The sequence below is a fragment of the Mustela nivalis genome (genome assembly GCF_964662115.1).
Source record: "Mustela nivalis genome assembly, chromosome: 12".
NCBI lineage: Eukaryota > Metazoa > Chordata > Mammalia > Carnivora > Mustelidae > Mustela > Mustela nivalis.
Window position 1 is genome coordinate 83442723 of NC_139031.1, and position 27332 is coordinate 83470054.

The 27332-nt window shown below is 39.1% G+C and overlaps 1 protein-coding gene across 1 annotated transcript in view; it reads right to left on the reverse strand.

Annotated features, from left to right (window-relative positions):
• Nucleotides 1-27332, reverse strand: part of RELN (reelin) — a 407759-nt gene that overhangs the window by 132797 nt on the left and 247630 nt on the right. Inside the window, exons 7-8 of the mRNA XM_082692427.1 lie at nucleotides 26357-26453; nucleotides 21216-21267 (exon numbers count right to left, since the gene is read on the reverse strand). Coding sequence (XP_082548553.1) covers nucleotides 21216-21267; nucleotides 26357-26453 — 149 coding nt within the window. The remainder of the gene's footprint in view (nucleotides 1-21215; nucleotides 21268-26356; nucleotides 26454-27332) is intronic.

Genomic DNA, 27332 nt, shown 5'->3' on the forward strand with positions numbered 1-27332 from the left:
TCCTGCTTTCAAACGCTACCATGAAACTCACTGGGGTGGGGCGGGGGAGGTCCATGTTGCCCAATTAACAGATCCTAGATTGAAGAGATTTGTCACAGTCGATCTCTGCCTTTCTCCCCTTGACTTCCCTCACCTTCTCGATTTCCTCCCCATTTCCTGGCTGCTGAATCTCAGTCTCCTTCATTTCCCATTTCCTTCTTGACCTCAAACTGTTTTCACGCCTTTCTCTTCTCTTACCTACAACGCCTCCTTTGATGAGCCTTCCACTTTCAAGGCTTTAAATAATATCTACAACAGATAATACTCAAGATTATGCCTCCCATGATGTTCACATTTATAGATCGAAACTGCAATTTTCATCCCTAATGAATATCTCCAACCCACTATGTCAAAATTGGAAGTATTGGTTTTCTACTTCCCCAATAGCCATGATTCTTTTCATTTCAAATGAAACTACCCCACACACTCAAACAAATGAACAAAAAAAAATCTAGGAGTCATCACTGGTTACCCCCTTTGCCTCAAGTCCCATTTCAGCCCACCAGACTCTGCCCCCCTCCCAATACTATTCAGTTTATATCCCTCTTGACTGCTACCGCCTGTCAAGTCATGAGCACGTCTTGGTGATTTTCTTGTTCCCCCTTTTGTCCTCCTGCCATCCATCATCCTCACACCAGTCAGGGAGGGGTCTTTTAAAATGTTTTAACAACCGTTCTGTTTCTTGCTTAAAACTGTCTCAAGGCTTCTCAGCACCCTAGAAACAAAAGGGTGAGCCCTTCATCTTGATATATAAAGTTCTTCATGATTTGCTATACCAATGATGCTTGGAGCAGTAGGAGCTCAATAAATTCTCATCTTAGACCATCCCTTGTACCACTCTTCCTCTCATTTATTATGTTCCAGCCATAAAGTGCTCTGGACTTTCTTTCTCTTCCCGTGGAGAAGCCCTGGGATGAACATTCCATCATCCCAGGGCCTCTTCAGTCCTTTTCTCTGCCTGAGAGTACACTTATGATGTCAACTTCCTTACACCCTATTCTTTCTTCATTCCATTCATATCTTTCCCCATAGAGTCTCTCCTGCCTGGGTCCCTCTTCTCCCTCAGGTATTCTGTGCAAATGTCACCTCCTCAAAGAAGTCTTCCATGAGCACCCAATCTAGATTAGTCTATCCCAATCACCAACCATTCTCCATCCTATTACTCAGCTTTGTATTATTCATAGTAACCTCAGGATTTAAATTTATTGTGTTTATTTAATCATTTACTTGCTCATTGTCCATATCCTATTAGGGTGCAACTCCATCAGAGTAGGAACTGCGTTGGTCTTGCCCATTACTTATGTCCCCAGTACCCACAATGATGCTTGGTATATAGCAGGAGCTCAAAAAACTAAGGCTAGATCAACAATAAGTTTGCTGTAATTTATTTACTTCAAATTCTCCATTTCTTCATTTTTTACTGAGTTATGTTTCTACTAAAAACTAGATTTTTGCTCAGTCGGTTAAGCATTTGCCTTCAGCTCAGGTCATGATCTCAGGGTCCTAGGATCGAGTCCCGCATCAGGCTCCCTGCTCAGCGGGAAACCTGCTTCTCCATCTCCCTCTGCCTGCCGCTCCTCTCCCTGGTGCTCTCTCTCTGTCCTATAAATAAACAAAATCTTAAAAAATAAAAAAAGGAACTACGACAGCAGATGACACTTAAGGACTTTTGACTTGCCTTCAAGAGTCAAAGTGAAAAGACACTTAACAGCTATGCTTTAGGATACTGGGATGCTCATTTCCTCACCACAGATGAACTCTGGTACTGTTGTTTAGTCACCTGGGTAATAATTCCCCCAAATTAATTAGAAGATGCCCTAAGAGGACTTCACTGGTTCCATAATCCAGTCTGCTTTCAGAATAAAAATATCAGAGACAAATTACATGAGTAATTATGGTCCATTTTTGTCAGCCAGATAAAGTAATATGAAGAATAATGATAATGAGATGAGTTATTTTGCTTATTAGTAAGGCCTTATTATAACGGCACAGCCTAATTGAAAATAAGCCATTTGCAAAGTCATACAAGGTAGTCATAAGCCATGTAGAGTATCACCCCCAAGGCACAGGTTCTGACCTCTCCATCAGGAATTGGTTTCTATTGCATGAAAAATTTTCTCAAATGTAGTTATCTTCTTGATTGTGATATTATCTTGTCTCTTTAAGTTGATTTATTTCATTTCGTTTCTATTGGAATATTTGAATACATTAACGCATTGTTCTATTTTAGTTTTTGTTTAGAGAGAGAGTGTGTGGTAGGGGAGGGACAGAGGGAGAGAGAGAATCTTAAGCAGGCTCCACGCCCAGTGTGGAGCCCAATGCTGGGCTCCATTCTACAGTCACCCTAATACACTGTTCTAAGGGGGAAAACCCACTTTTACATTTAAGAACAAACTTAATACAATTGTAACCTTACAGAAAAATGTTACTTTTCTACAGTTTATTTATTTAAGCAATTGCTACGCCCAGCATGGGGCTTGAATTCACAAGCCCAACATCAAGAGTCTCACGCCCATCTGACTGAGCCAGCCAGGTGCACTGAGAAATGTTACTCTTAATTGTACTATTATAGATTAATGAGAGAATCTGTGATGAAAGGTGCATGTTAATGGGTCATATAGCTTTAAAAAAATCATTTATTTATTAGTTTTAGAGAGAGAGAGCAAGTATGTGGAGGGAAGGGCAGAGGGAGAGAGAATCCTAAAGCAGACACCCTGTGGAATATGGAGCCCAATGAGGGGCTGGACCTCACAACCCTGCGATCACAACCTGAGCTGAAACCAAGAGTTGGCCTCCCAACCAAGGAGCCACCCAGGCACCCCCGTGTCATATAGATTTAAACATAGCTTATTTAATTTGTCTCATATGAGGGAAGTCTACATGATAGTAAAATCAGTGTTTGTTAGCATTACTGATAGTTCTATGTAATTTCTTACTTTACTTTTTAGAGTGAAATATCTTCTGATACAAGTTATCTTTCAGAAAGGAAAGTCTGCATGGGGAGACTTGGTGGAGGAGACATGGTGGAGGAGATGGGGTGCCAAGTTATGATCTGGGTTTGGACACTTCTTAGCTACATGACCTTGGGGATGTCATTTAACTATTCTGTGCCCAGTTTCCATGTTTGTGAAACGTAAATAATAATAGCAATCTCTTCTTAAAACTAATGTGAAGATTAAGGAGTTAACACATGAAACATGCATAGGAAATGGTTCTTGGCCCACACTATTTAACAGATTTCAGCTATGATTCGGTATTATTTTGTTTCACTTAACGAATTCATTTATCCTAGAAAAGGAACACATTTCTGACCATACTTGTTCTTAGGCTAAATATTAAATTGAATTATTGCTTATCGAAGAACTTATAGTGCATTTTTCCTATGGCTTCTTATATTTTGGTGCTATTTCTAGTCTCTTCAATAGAAATGCTATAAATTCAAGAAAGAAATAAAATCTGAGACTAAAATGAATAAACTACTTGTTTGTTGGCATTACTGGTAAAGTATTCATGGGGAAGAGAAGAAACTACCTGATAAGAAAAAGAAGGTGCTTTGGGAGAAGGATAGCAAGACAAATTGGTAGAAGCAGATCCATTTCATAAGATCCATATAATTGCTGGAGTGGAGTTGAAAATTTGATTTTACAGTTCCTAGCATCCAAACACAACTGAAAATCTGATGATAAAGAAAATAAGTTCTAATAACTCAAGAGAACAATAATGGTTGTTATGAACAGGTAAGTACCACTATGTACATGCCTCCTTTACAAGGAAGGAAACAGAGGCAAAGAGAAGTTAAGAAATGTACTAGGGGGGTTATTGGGATTCAGAATTAGAAAGACCAGAACCACACTTTTGATCCCTTCACTATAACTGCTTCTGGTGAACAAATGCACCCTTAAAAAAATTATATATATATATAAGTATATATATATTTTTTTTCTTTTTTTTTTTTTCATGTGTGACAACAGGTTGGGACAGGTTTCTGTCCTGTGACTTCTACTCTGGCTTATGACTTGAGACCATAATGGCCAGTTCTTGGTACAGAGAAGAAAATCTAAAAGACTGAACCACTGCTAGCCTAAATATCCTGCCAGTCACCAACTCTGCTTTCAGGTTTTACAACAGGAGTTGAGTGAAATTGCACCCAGAAGAAATGACACATTGGGGAGCCTGGGGGGCTCAGTCAGTTGAACATCCAACTCTTGATTTCAGCTCAGGTCATGATCTCCGGTTCGTGAGATCGAGGCCTGCATCAGGCTCCATCCTCAGCATGGAGTCTGTTTGAGATTCACTCTTTCCCTCTCCCTCTGCTCCTCCCCAGCAAGTGTGTGCTCTCTTTCTCAAGTAAATAGATAAATAAATAAATAAATAAATAAATAAATAATTCTTTAAAAAAGAAAGAAAAAAGGGAAGGAAGAAAGAAGCATGTTTACTTGGGTATCACATTCTTTGCAGGTGCCCTGAAGATCCCTCTCCTTCCCTTGTCCCACAGCCAGCCACCCAAACCTCTGGACCCCTCTCCTGAATATTTATTAAATTGCTACTTTTCCTTTACCTTCACCACTACCTCCTTAGATCAGCTCTCACCCCCAGACTAATGTGATAACCTCATGCCTGGGTTTCCAGAACAAACACAAAGGTTGACCTTCCTCCAAAGAGTTCCATTGTTGTTTGCTTTTAAATCTATAGAAAGGGGGTGCCTGGGTGGCTCAGTGGGTTAAAGCCTCTGCCTTTGGCTCAGGTCCTGATCTCAGGTTCCTGGGATTGAGCCCCGTATCAGGTTCTCTGCTCAGCAGGGATCCTGCTTCCTCCTCTCTCTCTGCCTGCCTCTCTGCCTACTTGTGATCTGTCAAATAAATAAGTAAAATATTAAAAAAAAATCTATAGAAAGGCATTTTGAAGAGATTTCTTTTAGAAGTTGTGCATTCCAAAAAAAGCAATATCTGAACATTTCCCAATTTAGACTATTTTAATTATGTGAAAAGCATTCACCTGATATAATACTGCAATCAGGATTAAATTTAAGATACCAGATAATCCACATTTGTATTCTAAATAACAAATTCCATAATAACTTGTAAATCTGTTTCTAAAATACTCATTTACCATAAAGAAACCATTAATATTTACAAGTATTAAATAGCATCTATTACTGTAAAAGTAAAAGAATTTTAAAAAATCGCAAAGCTTATTTCTCTATGGCGGCTTCCTTTCACTGTCTGATCCATGAATCATCTTCCTCAATTTAAAGTTATGATTGAAATTGGTATCAACTTCTACCCTGGTTATATTTACACAGAATACTACCCATAGTATAATTTAGAAAAAAAGAGACAAGTAAATTTCCACTTTTGTTATATGGAGCCAGACCAAGATGATTACTCTATCAATCAAGCATTTAATCAATGAGTCGATCAATTATCACAAATAGTTCCCATGTCAGAGGTACATGTGAACTCAAAAGCCTAGTTAGCTTTCTTGTGATGAAGTCCCATTTCTCTTGACTTTGGCTGTCATTCAGGGGAAAAGTAGAAAATGCTTTGAGCAACCTTTGCTACCTAAGAAGCAAAATATCGTTTAGTGCTTACATTTACATAAGGCTCTTGTGGTGCCACAATGGCACTCCGTGTGGCTCTGACATTGGCTGGTCCTTCTACCAAGCTAACTCTCTTACACAATTTGGGCTTCTGCTCAGTGGTTATGCCCTTGGGAGCCTTCTCCCAGTCACTCCAATAAAGCGCTACCCCTCACTTGCTGGCCCTGATGTGTTTTCTTCATCGCATTTATTACTTGCTGACATATTCATTCCTCCGATGGTTGCCTCCCCCCATCACAATGCCGGCTCAACCCGGGCAAACATTTTGTCTTGAAAATCCCATCTCCCCATGTCGCGCTCTGCACTGACCATGGAGCCTGCTTAAGATTTTCTCTCTGCCTCTGCCCCTCCTCCCCCTTCCTCTTCACCACTACTCTCTCTCTCTCAAATAAATAAATACAATCTTAAAAAACAAAAAAAGGAAAAGTGCATAAAATAAATCTAGGAATCAGTAAAACTCTAGGAATAAAGTCTTTTGGAAATACAATGATACCATTATCAACTTTAAAAAAAATCTTATTTAAATAATTTTTTTCTTCCTCTTCCATTGTTATTTACTTATTAAAAATCTTATTAAAGTATAATTAACATACAGTGTTACACTAGTTTTAGGTGTATAATGTGATGACTCAACAATTCTGTACCTTACTTGGTGCTCCTCCTGGGAAGTGTAGTTTTATTGCCTCTTGTACACTTCTCAGCAGATTAAGGAGATGGGGTTCACTTATAGCCTCGATCCACCAACACAGACACCGCACTTTTTATTTATTTATTTTAGAGAGAGGGAAATAGAGAGAGAGTACAAGCAGGGGGAGGGGCAGAGGGAGAGAAAGGGAATCTCAAGCAGTCTCCCTGCTGAGTGCAGAGCCTGATGACATGGGCTCAGTCTCATGACCCTAAGATCATGACTGGAGCTGGAATCAGCATTGGACAGTTGACCAACTGAGCCACCCGGGGGCCCTGAGACTGACACTCTTACAGGAGTCTCTCTGGCTCCTAAAGTTTTTAACTCTTTTAGTTTTTAACTAAAATAGACATCACAAGCTTATGTTCAGACACAATGTTTTTCTTAATTAACTCCTACTTTGTTCTTGTCACACAGTCCCAGGATTTAGGACCACAGGGGGAAGGCACTTAAGAGTCATGAAGATGAACACTTTCACTTGAAAAACTAGTTGCCAGAGGTCTGGACAGCCCTTAGCACTTGCCCAAGGTTATGTGGCAAGGTCAACTGGCAAAAAAGGACCAGGGGGCCTGACTCCCAATCCAGTGCTCTATTCCCTTCCCTGTTTATTCCAACAGCCAAAGTTGTCTATCAATAAACACGAGCCTTAGAGACACGGAAATATATGGTACAATAACTGTAAAGAATACATGATTTAGAATATCTACACTTAAAAAGTACTATATTGCATTAATGATTTGGATTAATAATTTATTGGGAATCAGAACACTAGCTGCAGCAGTACGTAGAAATCTCCATGGGCCTTACACGTAACTTCTGAGATAAGCAAAACAATAGAATGTTAAGGGGAGGTGGCACTTGCAGTTGAGGCAACTTGCAGAAAGGTGTGAAAGAAGAATGGAAATGACATACGTTTATCAGAGTGTAAACATACAGTCATCGATACAACTAAATAAACATAATGCTCAATTCTAACATGTTGGTGTAGACACCACTGGATTTACTATGAAGCTCCAAATTCAGGATCCCTCCTGTTTGTGAGCAACTCCCAAGGCTCTGGGAGGATCTCTAGCAATGTGTTCACATGACTGTGTTTTATAGTATTTGCTACTTTTTTTTTTTTTAAGATTTTATTTATTTATTTGACAGAGAGAGATCACAAGTAGGCAGAGAGGCAGGCAGAGAGAGAGGAGGAAGCAGGCTCCCTGCTGAGCAGAGAGCCCGATGCGGGACTCAATCCCAGGACCCCGAGATCATGACCTGAGCCGAAGGCAGCGGCTTAACCCACTGAGCCACCCAGGCCCCCCAGTATTTGCTACTTTTTAAATACTTAAATTTAGTTAACATATAATATATTATCGGTTTCAGAGGTACAGATCTATGACTCAGCAGTCTTACATAGTACCCAGTGCTCATTACATCACATGTCCTCTAATGTTCCTTACACAGTTACCCCATCCCTCCAGCTACTGATATTTTTTTTAAGATTTTATTATTTATTTGAAAGACAGCCAGCAAGAGAGCAAAAGCAGGGGGATGGGAAGAGGGAGAAACAGATTCCCAGCCAAGCAGAGAGTCCCAAGTGGGGCTCGATCCCAGGACCCCAGGATCATGACCTGAGCCGAAGGCAGTTGCTTAACTGACTGAAACACCCTGGTGCCCCCATATTTGCTACTGGTTAAGACCAGCATCTCCACTCTGCCTATTCCCTCACCATATTCCCCTCATGCTGGATAGTGTTGGAGCAGCCATAGCTGCTTTTGAGATTTAGCTAAGGAGAGGCTGAGTTTGAAAATGGGTTATCTTGATTTAGTGTGATATGGTTATGTAGTTATGCAGGTCACTTCTATTTCATAGTATAGTCATTCTCAGCATAGAAAGAGCTTCCAGGGTGCAACTGGGTGTCTCAGTCAGTTAAGCATCTGCCTTCGGTTCAGGTCATGATCCTGGGGTCCTGGGATCGAGTCCTGCATTAGGCTTGTTGCTCAGCAGGAAGTCTGTTTCTCCCTCTCCTACTGTTTCTCCCCCCACTTGTGTGCACTCTCTCTCTCTCTCTCTCTCAAATAAATACATAAAGTCTTAAAAAAAAAAAAAAAAGAGCTTTCAGGTACACTCCTGCTGTCCACTGGGCTGATGTACCTGGCATCAAGGACAATGGTGACAAACTGTTTACTGAGTGATGCCAATTCAAGAATAATTAAGCCTACTGACTCCAAGAAAAGTTAAGAAGCCCCGAAATCTTACAGTTCATACCTGAAAGAAGTAAGATAAGGATTTTTCAATCTGATGATGATCCTACACATTTAAAGGACATTATCAAAAAGGAGTTGTGAAACCCCTCTGACCCACCAAGCTAGAAGCAGAATTATCGTTCTATTCCTTCTATAGAAAATATTATAAAATTGTCATGGGAAGAGGTGATTGGAGAATATTCAGCCAAAAATTCCAAGGAAAAAAGTGTTATAGAGCATTTCGGTCAGTTAATAAAGATACTACGCTATATTTGCAGATTTGTGATTTGGGGGTATTGTTAGCTTCTAAAAATGTATTGTGATTTCTTTTTTCATTCTAAATAAATACATTTGCACCTAATTTTAAATGTGTGATTGTGTATGCTTTTCCTCAAAGAGATCCTTGCCCTTCCCCCCAATTCTCTAAGCTTCCAATATGGACTCATAAAACCTGAACCCTGTTCAAGAGCACACACTTCATGCACCTTCCTGCCTTTCATAAATGTCTTAAATCACAGGTCTGAAAGCACTAGATCAGTCTAGATTGCATAGGACATATTCCACGTTGCTTAGCATACCACATTGAAGCAATAAATAAATGTATTTCATGCAGGACAGCATTGAAAAAGCCAATGGCAAGTTATCATTTCTTCTCTGTTACTTAAGGCAGATTTGGCCCAATGCAAACATTCTTAAAAGGAAATGATCCTGCATTAGGATTGATGAAGTGACTTCTAAACAATTGTTTTCTTACCCTAGACCCAGGCCACTCTCTTTTGGCCCCTGCCAAAGCTGAACCTGAATGCAATGTACGTTGACCTTCTTGAACCTCAGGGGCTCAGCAGAAGTCCCAGAGAACCTGGACCTTCTGTGTCTCGCTCACCCGGAATGCTGCTGAGCAGGGCTGACTGAGAAGACCTCCCAGCGCTGTCAGAGTTTATAAGCCAGGAAGGCACGAACACACGAGCGGGTAGCAGTTATGTGCCAGTGCACGAAGCCCCTAGGAAGTACTTGGAAAACCTGTGCCCTTCGCACTAGTCCATTAAGCACAACACACGTGTATGGTGATTGCAAATGTCTCCTAGAGCCGGGAAGTTTCCCAGACTCACAGAGGAACTTCCCCCTCTCTCCCCGTCTCTCCTGGGTAGTGAAGCCAAAAATTGCTTAATTTGGTATAAAATCAAGGCCACTTAAAAAAAAAACAGAAATATTAGTAATTTCTTCTGTTAAGAATTTAAGACTTCCTTCCTTCCTCAGACTCATAGCCATGCAGGCCCATAATCCCTTGCGGGAAGATGAATTTCAGGATCCAAATTACTTACATAATTAATGTATGGATTTCACAAAGGCAATGTGGTGCATAGAACCACAAGTTCAGCAGCAACCCCAGCAAAGTCTAGGGCAACGCTTGGCAATCACATTAGTATTTTGCAGTGAAATGCAGGAAGATCTCATAAGTAATATGTAGAAATAAAGATTATGAGTAGCTTTAAATTATTTCAAGTCAGGATTTGCTGACAGACAAATCCAGGTCACGTTAGCTTTGCCATCATGTATTTTTTTTTTTTTAATAGGCTTATGGTGTTTTTTTTTTTTTTTTTTTCCTGAGGTTTTTTGTTTGTTTGTTTGTTTGGTAATATGGAATTACAGATCAGGGACAGTGAGCCTGTATCTCCAGGAGCTCTATTTCCTTTTACTCTTATGGTAGAAAGATAAATCATATGGTTTTAGTCTCTCAACGCCCAGGTCATTTTATTTTTATTTGGTTATGCCCTTCTCCAAAAAGCCCCGGACTTTTCAAAGTAAATCAGAACAGAAACAATAAGAAAGAGCTACTGTCCTCTCGGGAGGCCCTTGTCTCTTTCCTCAAAGCTCTGCCTGAAAAACAAAGCTGCCTTTTAAAAAGCGTAGCAGAGGGCCACGGAAGAAGGCGAGAATTGATCTCGCGGAATTTATGGAAGGGGAAAAGCACCGCCAGAAATCATGTCTCTGGAGAGCATAGCGGGGGCCATAAATACTGAACCCTTGAGGACTACTTGGACAGAACCCTGCTGAGGGTCCTTGCGGCTCACATGCTGCGGCTGACATCGCTCAAAACTCAGACCTCAGAGACGAACAGGGCTCCGGGAAGCTGCACGTAAACCAGGGCATTTGATAGAGAAAGATCATAAAATTAGGAAATGGATGCAGTCTGGCTTCTTAGAACTCCCTGCTAGGACCAGTGTAAATCTTGACAGGTGCAACGCATCTTCTCATCTTTTCAAGGGAGGGGAATGGAAGACAGGACCATTAACTTGAGGTTGGGGGGTTGGAAAGAGGAGCGATGCACGGGGAACTTTCAGAAGAACCTTTAGGAAGCTAGACATCATCCCTCCTATGGGGTAGGACACGTTACTCAGGCCAGGGCATTCAAGAAAGGGACTTGCCTCATTCTGCATCGTGAAAAATGGGAGGAAGCACATGGAAATGTTGGTAAAACAGGCAGTTCTGGCAGTTATCCGCCCTAGTCTTGCTAAGAATCATTTTTGAGGACAGGACTACTCACTGAGGAGAAAATAACCTCGCTGTACCCAAAAGCATCAAGGAACACAGTAAAGGCTTATTTGCTACTTTGCAATGCATCTGCTTCAAAATAATCCTGCCATAGGCTGAACCATAGAACATTATTATGCAGGTGATCAACATTTCTATAGTTTTACAAACTTCTGTTCAAATATTTTGCTGGAGGCAGTGGCACATGTTAATTTCCAGAAAGAACAGTAATGTAGAACAATGATTACGTTACGTTTAGGTTTTGAGTTCCTTTGTTACTAAGCCTGCCAGAGAAATCCTAAGGGTACTAGCCCATGGCATCAAAATAATCTCCTATAAATAGAGCGACATCTTGATAATAAGTATAAAAGTACTACCTGATGAACAGTACTTAAAATGATGACTCCCACTTTTAAGCATAAAAGGCTCTCATTTCCAGGATAACTGGTTTAATGTTTCTTAGCTTTCATGTTTGTTTTATTCCTCTCCTAGTACAAAAACCTCACCTTTATTAGCATTTATGTATTATGCATAATGTTTTCTTCAGTGGCATATCTATATACATCTGTTCCATTAGTTTGTAAATTTCATAAAAAATGTAATCATGTTTATCCTCCAGCAGTGAGCCAGCTTCTTGCCTTACACTCCTTGAAACCAATTGTTTTTGCTACTTCTTGGCTTCCTGCACACAGTTATCTGCGGAGCACATTGGAATGCAGAATTCAATGAAAAGGGAAGAAAAATCTACCCGCAAAGGTGAGAATTTGACCGGACGTGGACTGCTCCATGAATTCTCAGACCACGGGTGGAATATATGTGTGTGAAAAGGCTCGGAGGGAGTGTGAGCCAATAGTGTCCCCTGCTTCCCGGAGGCAGCCTGTGGGCTGCTGTCCCATGTCTGTGTCTACACAACCTTCAGGCTCTCAGAAAGCATGGGCCTGGTTCACCTGGCCTGTGTCTGTACAGCGACAGCAGCTCTTGCCTTGCTGAAGCTCAGGGGCTGTAGCCAAAGGGGTCGCAGTCTGATTTGTGGATAAGAGGCAGGGAAGGGAAAAAAAAATGGTTACTGTATCAGATAATGCTTTGTGGCAGCCCCGGGAAGCTTCCTGGGGCTTTTGGGTCCCAAATGACAGGGATGGGAATTGTGACTGAAAGGAGCCCCCAGATATGATTTTAATTAAGAACAGGTCCATTCCACATGAGAGGAAATCCTCGAGTAACGCTTGGATCTGTCAAGAGCAAATGAATTCAATTTTGGTAAAAATACGATGATTGAACTTAAGATAAATCATTATTTTATCAATGAAAGGGGTCTATTTAGAGAAATCATGTCCAAAATCTTTGATTGTCTCGAAAGATCAAGTAATCGACTGTTTGAATATGGAAATCTGGAGTTTATGTCTATACTTCTGTTTTTCCCACACAGACAAAAATACCCTTTGGGATGGAATTTAACACATTTTTAACTGAAGAAGCATATTTCAAGGACAGTGCTGTGAGAAGGACCATTATATGGGAGTGAAATTTCCTTTTCCAGCATCTACTACAGACAGATATTAAGGATTAAGAGAGGTCACATAAAGTAGAATGGTAAAGCTCCTCAAAAATATTCTGTACTTACATTAAAAACAGGTTTCCTTTAAACTCAAAAAACCTCTCTTACGGTATAGAAAATGTGCCGGGTTTTAAAAGCAACTTGCCTTCACCTTCTGTTTTATATTTGTTTATTAGAACGAGGCTACTGGCAATAATTTCTGTTTTGACTGACTTTATTAGTAAACAGGCTACTGGATCTACAAACCTTTCTTTCTGAATAAGTGTGACAGTCCATGATTTATTGTACTTAATATTTTGCCCCTTAGTCACTTCCTTGGCTGAAATCCCCAAACCTCATTAGGTGACTTCTTTCAGTTTTTGACAGATGGACAATGACCACAGGATATAAAATGAACAGCTGTCCTCCTCCCCTTTTGTACCTTTCTCCCTTTCAGCCCTATCCCCATTCCCTCACTTCCAAAATATTTATATTTTTTCCTCTTGACCACCACTCCTATCATAAGGAAGAAAGAAAGGAACCAATTCTCTCCCAATTTACGGGATACCATGCTATTTCCAACTACCTTTGGCGGTCCACCCCCTTTGCACATTTCCTCCCAAGCCCTCAGCTTAGAGCTTTCATCAGATCCTATGTTAGGAGAAACATAAGGAAGAGAAATGCAAAACGTGTCAGGCTTTGCCAGGTTCCCTGCCAAGCAGCCCTCTTCCTAGGGCCAAGGCCATACAATCTAGCTAGCCCTAGTGGGTCAGGTCTGGCTCATTTTCTGGGAGGACTGATCCCCACCTTAGGCAGCAGGTGTTAAGTACTACCCCTCCCCTCCCCCAGAAATATGGAAACTCAGCATTACCACCCTGGTTGCAGTTCTGGCTTTGATCTTGATCTTCAGGTCTTAGAATGGCCTCTGCCTTGTCCTCCTGCGGGCTTCCGTCTCTCTGACCTTCATGGCAGTGTTTAGCCTCTGCAGCAGTACTACTCCAGAGTACTACTCCAGAGCAGTACTACTCTAGCAGTACTACTAGTAAGTACTCTTACTAGTCTCCCTCCCACATGATGAAGTCCTACCACTGGCCCTCTCTCTGTCTGGACTTTCCCAGTACACTGGAAGTGTAGTCTGCACCCCTCCTTGGCTTCTCATATATGGACTTTTCCTCCCCACCCCCCATCTATTTGATAAATAAAGTCCTTGCAGGCTGGGCAGTGTCTTGGGTTTGGCTTCCTCCACAGTGGATGCTGACACATCACATTATATAGAGAATAAGTCCCAAAGATCCCCCTGAAAGAAGAATTCTTGATCAAGAGGTGTTTGACTTGACTGGTAAGAACATGAAAGTCGCTGGTTTGGATCCGGTTCTCATGTTGCCCCTGGATTTCATGCAGCGTGCTCCCTTGCCTCAGCAGTCAAGAGCGGGTATAGTTTTGAGCACCAGCGTGGAACGTCACTAAGTCTCTTTCCCAACCTATGAATGAGATCCCATATTGTCCACAGTTCCTTAGTTGTAGCCGTGTGCAAAATTCTGCCCTATAAAACAAGAAGGATGCTTGTATGCTACTTAGCCCTCAAGGGCTTTAAACATTTAAGCTTTAAAGGGTGCAAGTGGATGTGCAGAACTGTGTATAAGTGGGTATAAATCAAAGCAGAGTGAAGTAGGTGTGATAATATAGAGAAGCAGGAATCAGAAATACCAGGCTAAGGCAATGAGCTGAGTTTTCATAGGAGGGACTGTTTAGTCTAGAACAATGATCAGTTTCTTCTCATCCTATAGTTTACTGCTTATATCCCTTCTCCTAGAACAGCCCTCAATAAATTTTAGTACAAAGTATTTATGAATGAATTGCTGATATTTATTTTTTAGCCCTATTAAGCAGAGCGACAAAGAATTAAATATTTTAAAAGGAATTGTAAACTGTATTTTAATTCACATAATGATAATTATTTAGGTATTGGTTTTATTCAAGAATGCTTATAACTAATCTCAACAATCTCTGCCAGAACCTAATGTTTAAAAGTCTTTAACAATATTTGAGAATATTCCCTTTTATAGCTTAGAACAGGATTTAAGAATTTGGGATGAGGTGGAATTTGAAATATATAAAATAAAGTTTATTTAAACTGGTCATTTAAAATAGACATTCCCAGAAAAGGAATAGATCAAGTCCAGGGTGAAGAAGCAGGATAACCTGAGTTATCAGTTCTAAAGTTTAATTACTGAATTTAGATAAGACAGAAGTGTTCTCTATATAAAGATTTCAGTCTTTGTGTTAATATGGATCTTGGAAGATCTAAAACTCAAGTCATAAACAAATCTTATTTTAATATCTTTCATATCCAAGAATCTTACACTCAAATAAACACATTATGTAACCTTAAATTCATATGTATTAAACTAATTTCACCATTAAATATTTCTAAACTTCTGTATTTTATTAATATTTGTTTTGAGTTCAAGTCATCAGAGATTTTGTTCGTCTCATACTTTGAGATTATGTTTTTAGAAATGGTTTTCACTATTTCATAACAAATTCCCCAAGGTTTTACTCACTTACCAAGGAGAGTGACTCCTGAAAAAAATGAGAATCTAATTTAGAAACATAACTCAGGAAGCTCACAGAGGAAATGAGCAATAATTCCTACCAAGACATGGAGAGCTCAATTTCTCCTTCCTCTGAATTAGCTGTTCCAAGAGTAGAAAGAGACTTTCTCTATTGGATCAACTTCTGAGTAATTAAGATGTTTATGAATTAGGCTTGAGGGAAAAGCTGCTTCCCGTATGCTAAATGCAGTATAATACCTCATACAAGAAGCATTTTATTCAATATACCTATTTAAAACATTTTTAAAATTTATTTATTTGACAGAGATCACAAGTATGCAGAGAGGCAGGCAGAGAGAGAGGAAGAAGCAGGCCCCCTGCTGAGCAGAGAGCTTGGCAGGGCTTGATCCCAGAACCCTGGGATCATGACCTGAGCCAAAGGCTTTTTTTTTTTTTTTAAATTTTTTATAAACATATAATGTATTTTTATCCCCAGGGGTACAGGTCGGTGAATCGCCAGGTTTACACACTTCACAGCACCCACCATAGCACATACCCTCCCCAATATCCATAACCCCCCCCAAGCCCTCTCCCCCCAGCAACCCTCAGTTTGTTTTGTGAGATTAAGAGTCACTTATGGTTTGTCTCCCTCTCAATCCCATCTTGTTTCATTCATTCTTCTCCTACCCCCTTAACCCCCCATGTTGCATCTCCACTTCCTCGTATCAGGGAGATCATATGATGGTTGTCTTTCTCCGATTGACTTATTTCGCTAAGCATGAAGGCTTTAACTCACTGAGCCACTCAGGTGCCCTGTATTCATTATACCTATTTAAGAAAAAATAGTGCCAGATCTCTTTTCTTCTACAAGGCAATCTTCCAATTCACCAATAATAGTACCCCTAGGCTTTCCTTATTTTCTAGCTTTTATTTTTCAAAATACACTCATACAAAGTGAGAAGCTCTCATTTATCTCAGAGATTGTAGCACATAAAGTGCCAAAGGACATTTTCATATCTTAATCTGTAAAAGTAAAACTTTTGTGATTCAATGACTGTCCCCTGTCTTGAGATGGTTAAAAACAAACAAACAAAAAAGACAGTACCAAAAAATGCCTACAGAAAACCCCAGATCTTTAAGATATTCATAAGCAAAGCCAAAGAAAAGAGGTTCGATTTCTATAAAGTATGAACAAGTAATAGATTCTAACTAGTTTGTAATAACAAACTGATAAGTACATGGACATATATTACTGTCCACTAGGTTCACAAAAAGCATAGTTCATTGGTGGTTTCATGTTTCTTTCTGGGTCAGCTTTCTATTGATTGAGGTGTTCAAATCACCAAGCCCAAATTCTCTCTTGGCATGAAATGTCTGCATTGGACCAATTCAGCACTTAGTTACACACTATTACAGTTGTCTCTGTAATAGTTACTTATCATTCAGGCAAGAAATATTTATGGGGGTCTATTTATTTTGAGTCCCTGGGCTAGGGGTTGAGACTATCATGATGGACAATACAGATTTATCACCCAAGCCAAACTCTGTTCTTGATGGCATATGTTTTTAAAGGCTTTACCTTTAACCCCCAATCTGCCTCCGAATTCTATCAACCCGAAGAAAGAGCTAAGCTAAACTGAGCAAGCACAGTACTTGGCAAGATCTTACTGAGTGAGTCAATGCAGATTGTTATCAAAGAAGAGACAAGTCCACCCTGAACACAACTGTCCAAATGATCTTTCTTAAGAATTGATTTCATTATACTTTTCTATTGCTCAAGCTGACTTCTACTGACTATTCAGTAAGTTTAAACCCCCCGCCAATTACAGGTTAACTCTTTAAACGGACACACTTTTATCTGACATTGACCTCAGCCACCCCCTGGCTAGTCCTTCTGCTCCGGGAGGGGCTCACGTTCCGATCCTGTATCTTGCTCATGTCACTCTGTCTTCTCACCCGGAAAACCTCTGTCCCTTCCAGTGACTCATGTCGTTGGCTTTCAGGGATTCTCCTCTCTAAGAAGCCTTCCTGACCTGCTCTACTGTGCGGGACTTGTCACCACGGGGACCTGTACACACGTCCATCTCTGTTTAGAGCATTCATGCAGTTCCCTAACAGAGCCTTCCACCAAACTGCTAAGCACGGCAAACACCCCTCTGTTTGCTCACTTTTTTGTCTATCTATAGTTAGTTAGCTCAGGAAAAGGTCGGGGACGCAGCAAACACTCAGTGAAATCTTGTGAAGTCAACGAATGATACAAAGCATTATCAGCACTTCCCTTGGACCCAGGATCCTGACTGAAACAGCAGAGTTTGGAGGCATCTGTGAGATAATGGTTTGCAAGGACATCATCTCAAATTTTTCTTCCTATCCCAGAGGAAATCTAGAGGAAACGGGTAAATGTCTCTAAGGCTATGAGCATAAATTCCACTAGGTGACTTGAATGAAGCAAGTGAGGACTGTTGCAGATCAATGCTTCAGCACAGAAATGGACAGCAGACCTTTCACTGGAACAGAAAAATGAAAAGTTCATCCACAAACATTTTAGGACACTTCTCAAGATGCTTTAGCTATTGATAACTTGATCAGTTTCAGGTTGCCCAGCTGTGTTTCCAGGATGCTTTAACGTTCAAGTCCATTTGGTGAAGGTAGCTTGTAGGTTTATGTATGTATTTACGCGTGTGTGTGTGTGTACGCACGTCTGTGTGTGTGTATGTATATCTATTTAGAAAGGGCTGGGAGAGGACTGCTATGAAACAGTGGCATGGTACAGTTTATTTGACATGCCTAGTAATTTAAGCCATTTCTGGACACATAGCTCTGGGGTACTTGAATAAGGCTTGCGATGGAACTCAAAATGTTTACAAGAGCAATATAAAAGTATCAAGGCAATAACTTATTCAATTATGGCTATATGTCCATAATTGTGAACATAATTCACCAAGAAAGCTAGGAATAATGACAGAATTCCCTAGAAAATGGCCCATATTACAGCTGAATCATCACACTAAACAATAAACATTTAACACCCTTAAGGAATTCCAAGGAGGGACACTAAATCTAACTCACCATATTGAACCATTAGTATAGATTTGGATAATCCCACAATCCACGAAGAAATATGAATGTTGGATTGTCTACCAGCGGTGTTTTTCTATAGCACCCGCAATACATTTGTGAACTGAGTATAAGCACAATGGCTGCTACTTGACTCTGCATTTGCTTTTTTGGTATTTGGTTATCATAGGACTTGTAAAGCTCAGAATGAAATCACACGATTACCACATCTCTCGAATCTGTGTGTGTGCCCTCATCTAGCCCCACACCATCCGTATAAACAGAATGACGCTAGCCCAAGCACTCATAACAAGTTACACAAAACCATTTCTGAAAATTGTGCCCACGCTACTGTATTGACCGTTTACCCCCATTTGCCACACAGCTAATGGTTTGTCACTACATTGTTTCTTGGCCACCCTAATCCTCCTTAGTTCCCAAGACTTTTACTCTCAAAATGCAGTAAGCAAATTCCCCAGTGAAGTCCAAAGCAATGAGTTATAATTCTTCATTAAATATTTTGTTTCAGATGAAACCAGAGAGGGAGACACTACCATCAGAGGCTTAATCAAAGGAAACAAACTGAGGGTTGCTGGAAGGGAGGGGAGGGGAGTGGGGAAATGGGGTAACAAGGTCATGGCCATTGGGGAGGGCATGTGCCGTAATGAGCACTGGATATTATATAAGACTGATGAATCACAGGCCTGTACCTCCGAAACCAGTAACCCATTATGTGTTCATTAATTGAATTTAAATTAAAAAATGTTTTTAAAAAATTAAAATAAAATAAATATTTTGTTTCATTTCCAATGACATGCTAAAATTTCTCTTTTGATTCTAAACCTGCCACTCAAAAAAGATTTCTAAGTACTTTTTTAGTTACAAACTTGAGATATTTTTACCTGTCATCTCTTCATGCACTGATCTCTTCCAACATCCTGATTCTGTTACTCTTCTAGTCTTCTAACCTAGGCTTCAAATCCATGGTTTACATGATCCAAGAAGATCTCTGGCCTGATGTGACAAGAGTCCTTGGTTTGCAGTGAAGTCAAGGGCTCTTACTAAGTCATATGTTTGGGTCTAGTCCCCAGCCCTTGGTCATGGTGCTTGTTCAGGCTTTGGGATCTCCAGCACCAGATCCTGAATCCTCTGATCGTTCCCTTCCCAGCCCTTTGGTAGGGTGATATTAAAAGGAGAGGAAGTTAATCTCTGCCAATTCCTTAGTATACTCCTTATTATTTATAAAAATAGAGGTTTTTAATCCTTTTAAGATAGGGTAATTTCATTGGTGGTGGAATAAAATTCCTACCTACCTTGAATAAAATTCAAATACTAGTAGAATTGTGAAGCATATATTGTAAAGAGGATTCTCATTAATTGGTTAGAGATAATATCTGAAATTAATGTTCATTGCCCTAACAAAAAAGTTTAGAATAAGTACTTGGAATACAGATAAATAGGAAAAAGCTTTTCAGCATATTCTTTTATATTAATAGCATTATAAGTTTAAACACATTGGTTCTGGTTAAGAACCTTGAAGTTACTTGCCTGGCCAACTTGAGTTTTTGAAAGAATTGTTTTTGTAGCACCACAACTTTCAAAAAACGAATTTCACATGTTTCCAATTATAAGTCTTACATGCTTGTTACAGAAAATTCAGGATACACTTGCTAGCAGATCAAAGAAAACCCTCCTAAGAAAGATTCATTGTTTTGTTTTTGCTAACGCTTTCCTTATGACCACAGATGGACTTCTGAACAGTGTGTAAATTGTTGTCGTCCTGCTATCGATGTGAGAAGAAAACAACCCAAACTGTAACAGGCAGTTTCATCACATAAGACCAACATGAGAAGCTTCAGTGAGGCATGTGGATGAGAAGGTGACAACAAATGGGCTCTCTTGGGGACAATCAACCCCAGAGAGCTCCGGGCTGGGAGAACACTGCCTTGTGATCAGGACTCAGAGGCTATGTGGGAAAACAGTCCTTTTGCTAATGCGGGTTCTCCAAAGACAAGTGGGGAAAGATCCTGGGGTGGGGGTGGGGGATGGGGATGGGGGGGTTGGGGGATGGGACTCGGGGACTAAAGGAAGCTCTCCGTCCCCTGTCCCTGAGGCCAGGCTGCCAGCATCCTCTTGTCACAGGCAGAGGCCAGGTAGAGGTCTCCCTATTACAGGACCAATATCATTAACACTAGCCCCTACTGAGAAGGCAGTATCTTTCTTAACCTAGAACATTCCTATTGGAAACTTGTCCATGTTATTTATTAATATATGCCTTTGGAGATGAGGACAGAAGGTAATAGAGACAGCAAAGCGGTATGCACTTGACCTAAAGGTACTTTATTTTACTGAATGCTTTGGGTAGGAATTTTTAGCTCTAATATAAAAGCACTTAAAAGAAATATTGCCAGATACAGACATTTTAAAATTATCCAAGTCTGAATTAAACATGGATTATTTATGTCAAACACAAAGCCCAAAACACATATAATATGCTAATTTTAAAAACCTCATATACCAATATATATGAGGAAAAACTGAAAACCAAAAACCAAAACAAACAAAAAAACAACCCCACAAAGCCCTAATTGGTTTCTCTCAGACAACATCTCTTTCACTACCAGCCAGTTAAGGTGCAGGAAATTTAACAGATTTCAGTCTTAATCTGAGCAAAACACAACCAGTCAGGTAATTCTGCTCTAACAGTACAATCCCAATCATTCTTAATCTATATGTAAATCACTTTTTAAAATGTTTTGGATTATCTGTATCATTCTTAAATACCGCTCCCTGCTGGAGAGCAGTGAGAACAGAAAGCAGCATTTCCGATTTTTAATTTCATTTAAAAAATGTTTTAAATTATTTATAGCAACGTTAAGACGGACTCTAAATCTGAAAGCATTTGGCACTATAATCAGATGACACACTATGATTAAAACAAACACGTCCAAATTAAATTGTTATAATTGCCAAAAATACTTACCAATGGAAAACTGGAGGACAGAGGCTGTTGTTGTATTAAGGCTTGTGGTAATCTAGAAGAAGGAATATACCAAAATAAGACAAGATAGAAAGATAGGAGGAGAAAGAGGAAAGAGGACTGAAGAGAGGAAAGAAAAGAGCCATAAACAGAGGTGATATTTACCCAGTGGTTAGCTTATTTTCATCAGTATGTCTGAACATAGACACATTTCATGGTGCCCTGTGGGGAATAAGCTGTGAGTTCCTGCGTTGACTCTCAGGTCCTGTTAAAAACCATTTTCAGTGTGATCTGCCGGGTAACCTTGGGAGGGCACTTAACTCCGTCCCCTCCACTCACCCTTCAACCGCCCCTCCGGTTACACCAATAGATCGAGAGTCCAAAGCGAAGGTCATGAAAAGGCTCCCAAGCAAAAACTGGGAGGTAAATTAAGAGCAAGTGAGGAGAATAAGATTATTTTGAAAAGTAAATAGAAATACAACAGCTAAAGTGTATAGGATTTTGTTAGGGGATGATAAAATGTCTAAAATTGATGGTAATAATGACTGCCTAATTTTGTGAATGAACTAATAAACCTTGCGTTCTATAATTTAAATGAATGGCTTGTAGAATATATGGATTATTTCTCAACAAAACTGTTACCTCTCCAAAAAAAGTAATCAAATAATGAGCCTAGAAATATCCTTCCAATGTATTTCTGTTACTGTCCTTTAATCTCATGAAGAGGCATGCTTAAACAATTTCCCCCTTCTGAAAGAGGAATGATACCTTATTTAATTTGAAATCCATTTAAATTTTAAACAATTTTTTATTTATTCTGCGGAGCACTGACTTTGACCCTTACCAGCTCACACGAGATAAGAATTACGGTTCTCCTTTTCGGTGACTTTCTTGTTGGGTTCCTGACCCCTGTAAGCTAATGAATGGAATGCCTCCTGTGATTGCACCTATAAATTGGAGAACACAACTGTGTTGTCACCATGGCAAAACCAGTAAGTGGTCTTACTTCCGCTTCTTATATATCACAATATAATCCCTAGACTTATCCCTGCACTTTGCTGGCCCCCCTGTGATGGAGTTCACGACCGTGGTCGGGTCAGGAGATACCCAGTTTATGAATCACTGTGGGAATTAGTGGGAAAATGAGAGAACAAGCCTCTGGTTTCGCCAGAATTCAGCTGAGATGTGAGTATCCAAAGTTCAGACGTGTGCTTCCCATTTCTACATTATTTAGAAAGATGACTGAATGTATGCTTTAAATGTGTGACTTTAAAATCCATGAGAAAGCAGAAAAGGTAAAAGAGGGGAGGGCAAGAGAGACTTTATAAATTATTAGATTATCAGTATATATATCAGGTCCTAACTGATTTTAACTGTAGCAAAACACACTGATGTTAGGGTGTCAGAGCAAATTCTCCATTTAATTTAAATCCCTCATGATCGCAGATTATCTGCTAAAAGAAAACTGGCCCACCATGCCCAGAGCTCTGTTTCCTGCTCTCTTCCCCTCAACCAGAGTTATTGGAGAAAAATGCGCCAACAGATTTTCTTTAAATAACCAGGATACTAGCTCCTTTCCAAGATTCCTTTAAAAGGAATCTCCACCCCCCCCACACACAATTTTTACAGTAAGTTCAACTGTTTGTCCTCCTGGTTTTTCCACTTGGATAATTTGATCTTATAGTCCAGAGAGGCACATGAAAATTTTTAGTTTTCACATAACTTGAATGAATGCTCTTTCCACCTCTGATTTTATATTAACTGAGTAAATTCCCAGGTGAATCATGAAACACTCCTGAATATAAGTTCTTTGAAACAATGGTATCCTCTGTAAGCTACAAGCACCGTGGGTTACTGCTAAGGCTGGTGCATGAAATATACTAGAGAGTCTGAGATACTTATCCTGTTGGTGTAATAAATGACACTGTGTCACCTGCATAATGAGGTCCCACAGACATGACCGCTGCTAGCAAACAGCAAGTTCCTTGGAAGATTGCCAAATTTCAAATTACATGTGCTAACTGAGAGTGAGTGACCCTGGACCTAGATTAGTCATTGATTCTACATTTTTCCCCCCTCAACCAGGGAAGCTAAGGAAGGGTAGAATGGTTAAGTCTCATTTCTCTACCATTCCCTTTTAGCTCTTTAGTAAAAAATGTTGGCTACAAGGAATAGAAAAGTTGAAGAGAAAAAAGTAGCAGGAAGCATTGCCTATAAAATTTGTTCATCCTATGTTTACATTTGGGGATTATCAATTATTTTTTATCCTTGAGTTCACATACGTAATTTTAGTTTGTGAAGTTATTAAGTCTTTATGTCTGATGTTCTCAAAATGGAAAGGGTCTCTTACATGCCTTTTGACAAATAATACAGAGACTATGAATGTCTGACAGAACTTTTCTCCTACCAAATCTCAGTGATCTTAAGTTATCAAATAGACCCCAAATCACAGAAAATTAGTAGGATCACAAAATGAATATGAAGTCGCTACGGGCCGAGGCTATTTATTTTGCATGTTTTCTCTGCAAATTTGGGGGTGGAGTTGATGCTGTTTTAGCCCAAACTCCTCCTTGCAACTAAAATGCATTTCCAAGTATATAATAGTTTAAAAAGTAATTTCTTTAAAAAAAGTGGGGGAGGGAGGTCACATAAGCCACCTGTTTCATGCTCTGAGAGAGCATATTTTCTCTTAAAGTAGTGGGTAAGTGAATTCCTCATGACTTTCACTTTGGACCAGCAAAATGAATAAAGTTGGGGTGTCACCACCTGAAATATGGGGGAGACCTCACTGAGTTAAGTAAAACACGTGAGGGCTGCAGCCACAGCAGCAGTGGGGACATAATGCCTGGTGTGCCCATGTGATGACAGATGCCACCTCTCACTGATTCTGGCTTTTACTGAAATAAAATGCCATGTGACTGAATTCACAAAATGGAGATTTTTTGCTGGCTTTAAAGACGATATCGCATCAGCCTCTCAACATTCTTTGCCTGCGGCCCTTTGTTTCACAAAGTCAGTAAGAACTGAATTTATGAAAAAGAAGGCAAATTTGTTAAAAAGTGATGTTTGGGGGGCTGATACCTTTCATCCGTTCTCACGCATAACAGTTTTGACTGTATTCAGTCTTGAGTGCCAAGCAAATATCTGAATTTTAGTAAACAGAATAGCATGTTAACTGACAACTGAATTCCTTTTTCATTTGGCTGATCTGTCTTCTGTAAACACAACTTGGGTATAATATGTATTTTTGCTCGTGAGACACCAACACTGTATAAAAATTATTGAAAATTAGAAGTTGCTAGTGTGTAAAGTGTGGATGTCATCCCTGTCTTTATTAATTACCTTCACTCTATTCCCTCGGCGTCCACAACACAATCCTTCGTACTTATGAGGGGAATATAAATCTATGTATTTTTTTTTCTTTCTTGGATGAAGAAAATTATTTCGGGTATTTTCTTTTTTACTTGAAAGGCTAATCTCACATTAATTATATAATATAATTCAAAACTAGCTCACTGGGTATATAATAAACTCTAAGGCTAAATAAGGGATAAATAAATAAATAAATAGAGAAGAGTGAAAACGGGATTAAAGTATACATGGTTCAAATAAACTAGATACTTCAGCTTTTAGTTTTAGAAACTGTAGAAATATGAATGCTGGTATTATATCCTTAGATATGTTTATATCTTATTTATCAGTGGAAACAAGAAAGAGCTTGCCAAGCATCTCCAGAAATATTGCCAAATGGGAGAACATTCTAAGAAAAGCATTTATTCTAAGCTCAATTAACTACAGTAAATTTTTATTTTGTTTTAAGGTTTACAGATAATTAATTCAGTCATGGTACATTATTTAAAAATGCACTAGCAAATTTATTTTTTCAAGAAGAACTTCACTGCCAGAATCACATTTGTCTGCAGGAATATTAGAACACCTTGTTGAGACTTGAATTATGAGCACCTATTATTTTAATTTGCATCCAATTAATTCTGTTTGTGTTCTAACTTCAGCTAAAAACTTCAATTTATCAATGTTCTGCAGCTCCTATCTTTAATAAATTAAATGTATCCATTGCCATGAAAGGGGTATTCAAGCAGCATAAAATAAGAACCATGTTATAAAAATTAATTGACTTTCACTTTGATAACTAAATCTTCTAATTGCCTAGCTAGTTTTTCTCCCTTCCGTATTGTGGAAGTGTCTTCTGGCCACTTTTAAAGGTAATGAATCTGAAATGCAATGTGTGATGTAGGGGTGAAAAATAACAACCTGTCACCAAAAAGCCCCATGATAAGGAAGAGGTGGGAGGAGAAAAAACGCTAAAGCTCGAGCTGAAAATCAGAAAAGCAAAGCGTAAGAGACCCCGTGAGTAGAACATGTCTCACAAACCAACTGAGCCAGGAGTATAATACAACAATTGCCTTTATACCCTTTTTCAAGAATGTGAATGTAGTCTTTCTGCCAGAACCAAGCAACAACAAAAAGCTCATTAGCCGCCTGCTGATGGCCAGTAGTTTCATGGCTTTTAATTTAGAACGCTCATGTTTCATTTTACATATAATCTAAGAACTTCTCCATGGCAGGCAAAGTCTAATCAGTCTAAATTAAAGGAAAGTAACCCGCTCCTCAACAATCTGGCACAAACCAAAATTTGTTCAAAACTAGTTTATTCAGTACACTTCCACTTCTTTAAAAAAAAAAAATCAGTGAACTTCCTCTGTGGGTGGGAAACAAAGTTTTAAAATAATTTGATAAAGTTGCTCATCTAACATTTTTGGCTTGCAAAGAGAATATAAGATGGTGAAAAATAAAGCTTTATATAAGAATTTAGGAGCCATAAATTATTTAAAGATGATATATATGTGTGTCATCTATGTTACACGTATGTCATACCTGTATTTTTAAAAAGCCATCTAATCATAATGATGTACCACGTGTATCCATGAATTTTTTACTTTTACATTTGAAAATAAACTATAAAACCACTGCTCCCCATTTTGAGATATTTGTAATAGGATTCATAATATAAACGATGCTGCAATTTCCTATGACTTACAAGAGCATCAAAGAACCTTCCGTCAGTAAAAAGCTCCATAAAGACAGTATATTTGGGAAAATGTACATAAATAGCATGTACTTACCAATTCTCTTGGACCATATGGCTCACAGAAGGTGACAGCATTGCCATGCATAATTGCACCACATTGTTCTCCAATCTCACAGTTGTTACATTCAACCCTGTGAGAACACAGAATGCAACCCCAGTCTGAGAATTAAGCCGTGCAAAGTGATTTATTGCTCAGGTAAGGAAAGATGGAAGTTACTGTTATTTGGTTCAAATAACATTCTGAGGAAGGTTGTAGTTTTTTTGGATTGTGACATGTTTGTGAAACCAAGAAGACTTAAACTTAAATCCTGGTTCTTTCGGTCATTCGCAACCGTGGACAAGTTAATTTCCCAAAGTTTTGGTCTTCTCACCTGTACGATGAGGATAATAATATTAGCCTAAATCCCACATGAGGATTAAACAAGGAAGTGCACGAAACACTGAGTACAGAACCAATCTCCTATTGGTACTTAATAATGACAGATGGTGTTTTCATTAGCAATTATGTATAATATATACCATATCCAATACAAGGATATTTGCAAATATTAATGATAAGCAAAGTAATACACACTTAGATAATGAACTGAAACTTGTATCTCTGAAAACAAAAGCTGTTTGACCAATTTTAATTTTCTTTTGAGTTGTTATAAGTGTAAATGTTTAAAATTACCATCCTCAAATGAATCTGAATGTCTATAAAATACACCATGCTAAAAATAATGGACTCAGATTATATTGAATTTACATATTAATACAAAATATATATGAATTCTAAATCAAGCAAATTTTGGATAGTGAGTTGTTACATTAACCTTGCAAATGATTTAATTAGCTGTATTTTTTATTACTGTAAAATGAAGTGATCAATACAATCTTAGGGCAGAATCTCAAAAATACACTTATTCATGTTTTTAGTAGAAATCGAAGGCATGAAAATTCTAGATTTGACTTTGTATATTTACAGTAACATCTCTGGATCGTGACATCTCAACCTGCAATGATTATAT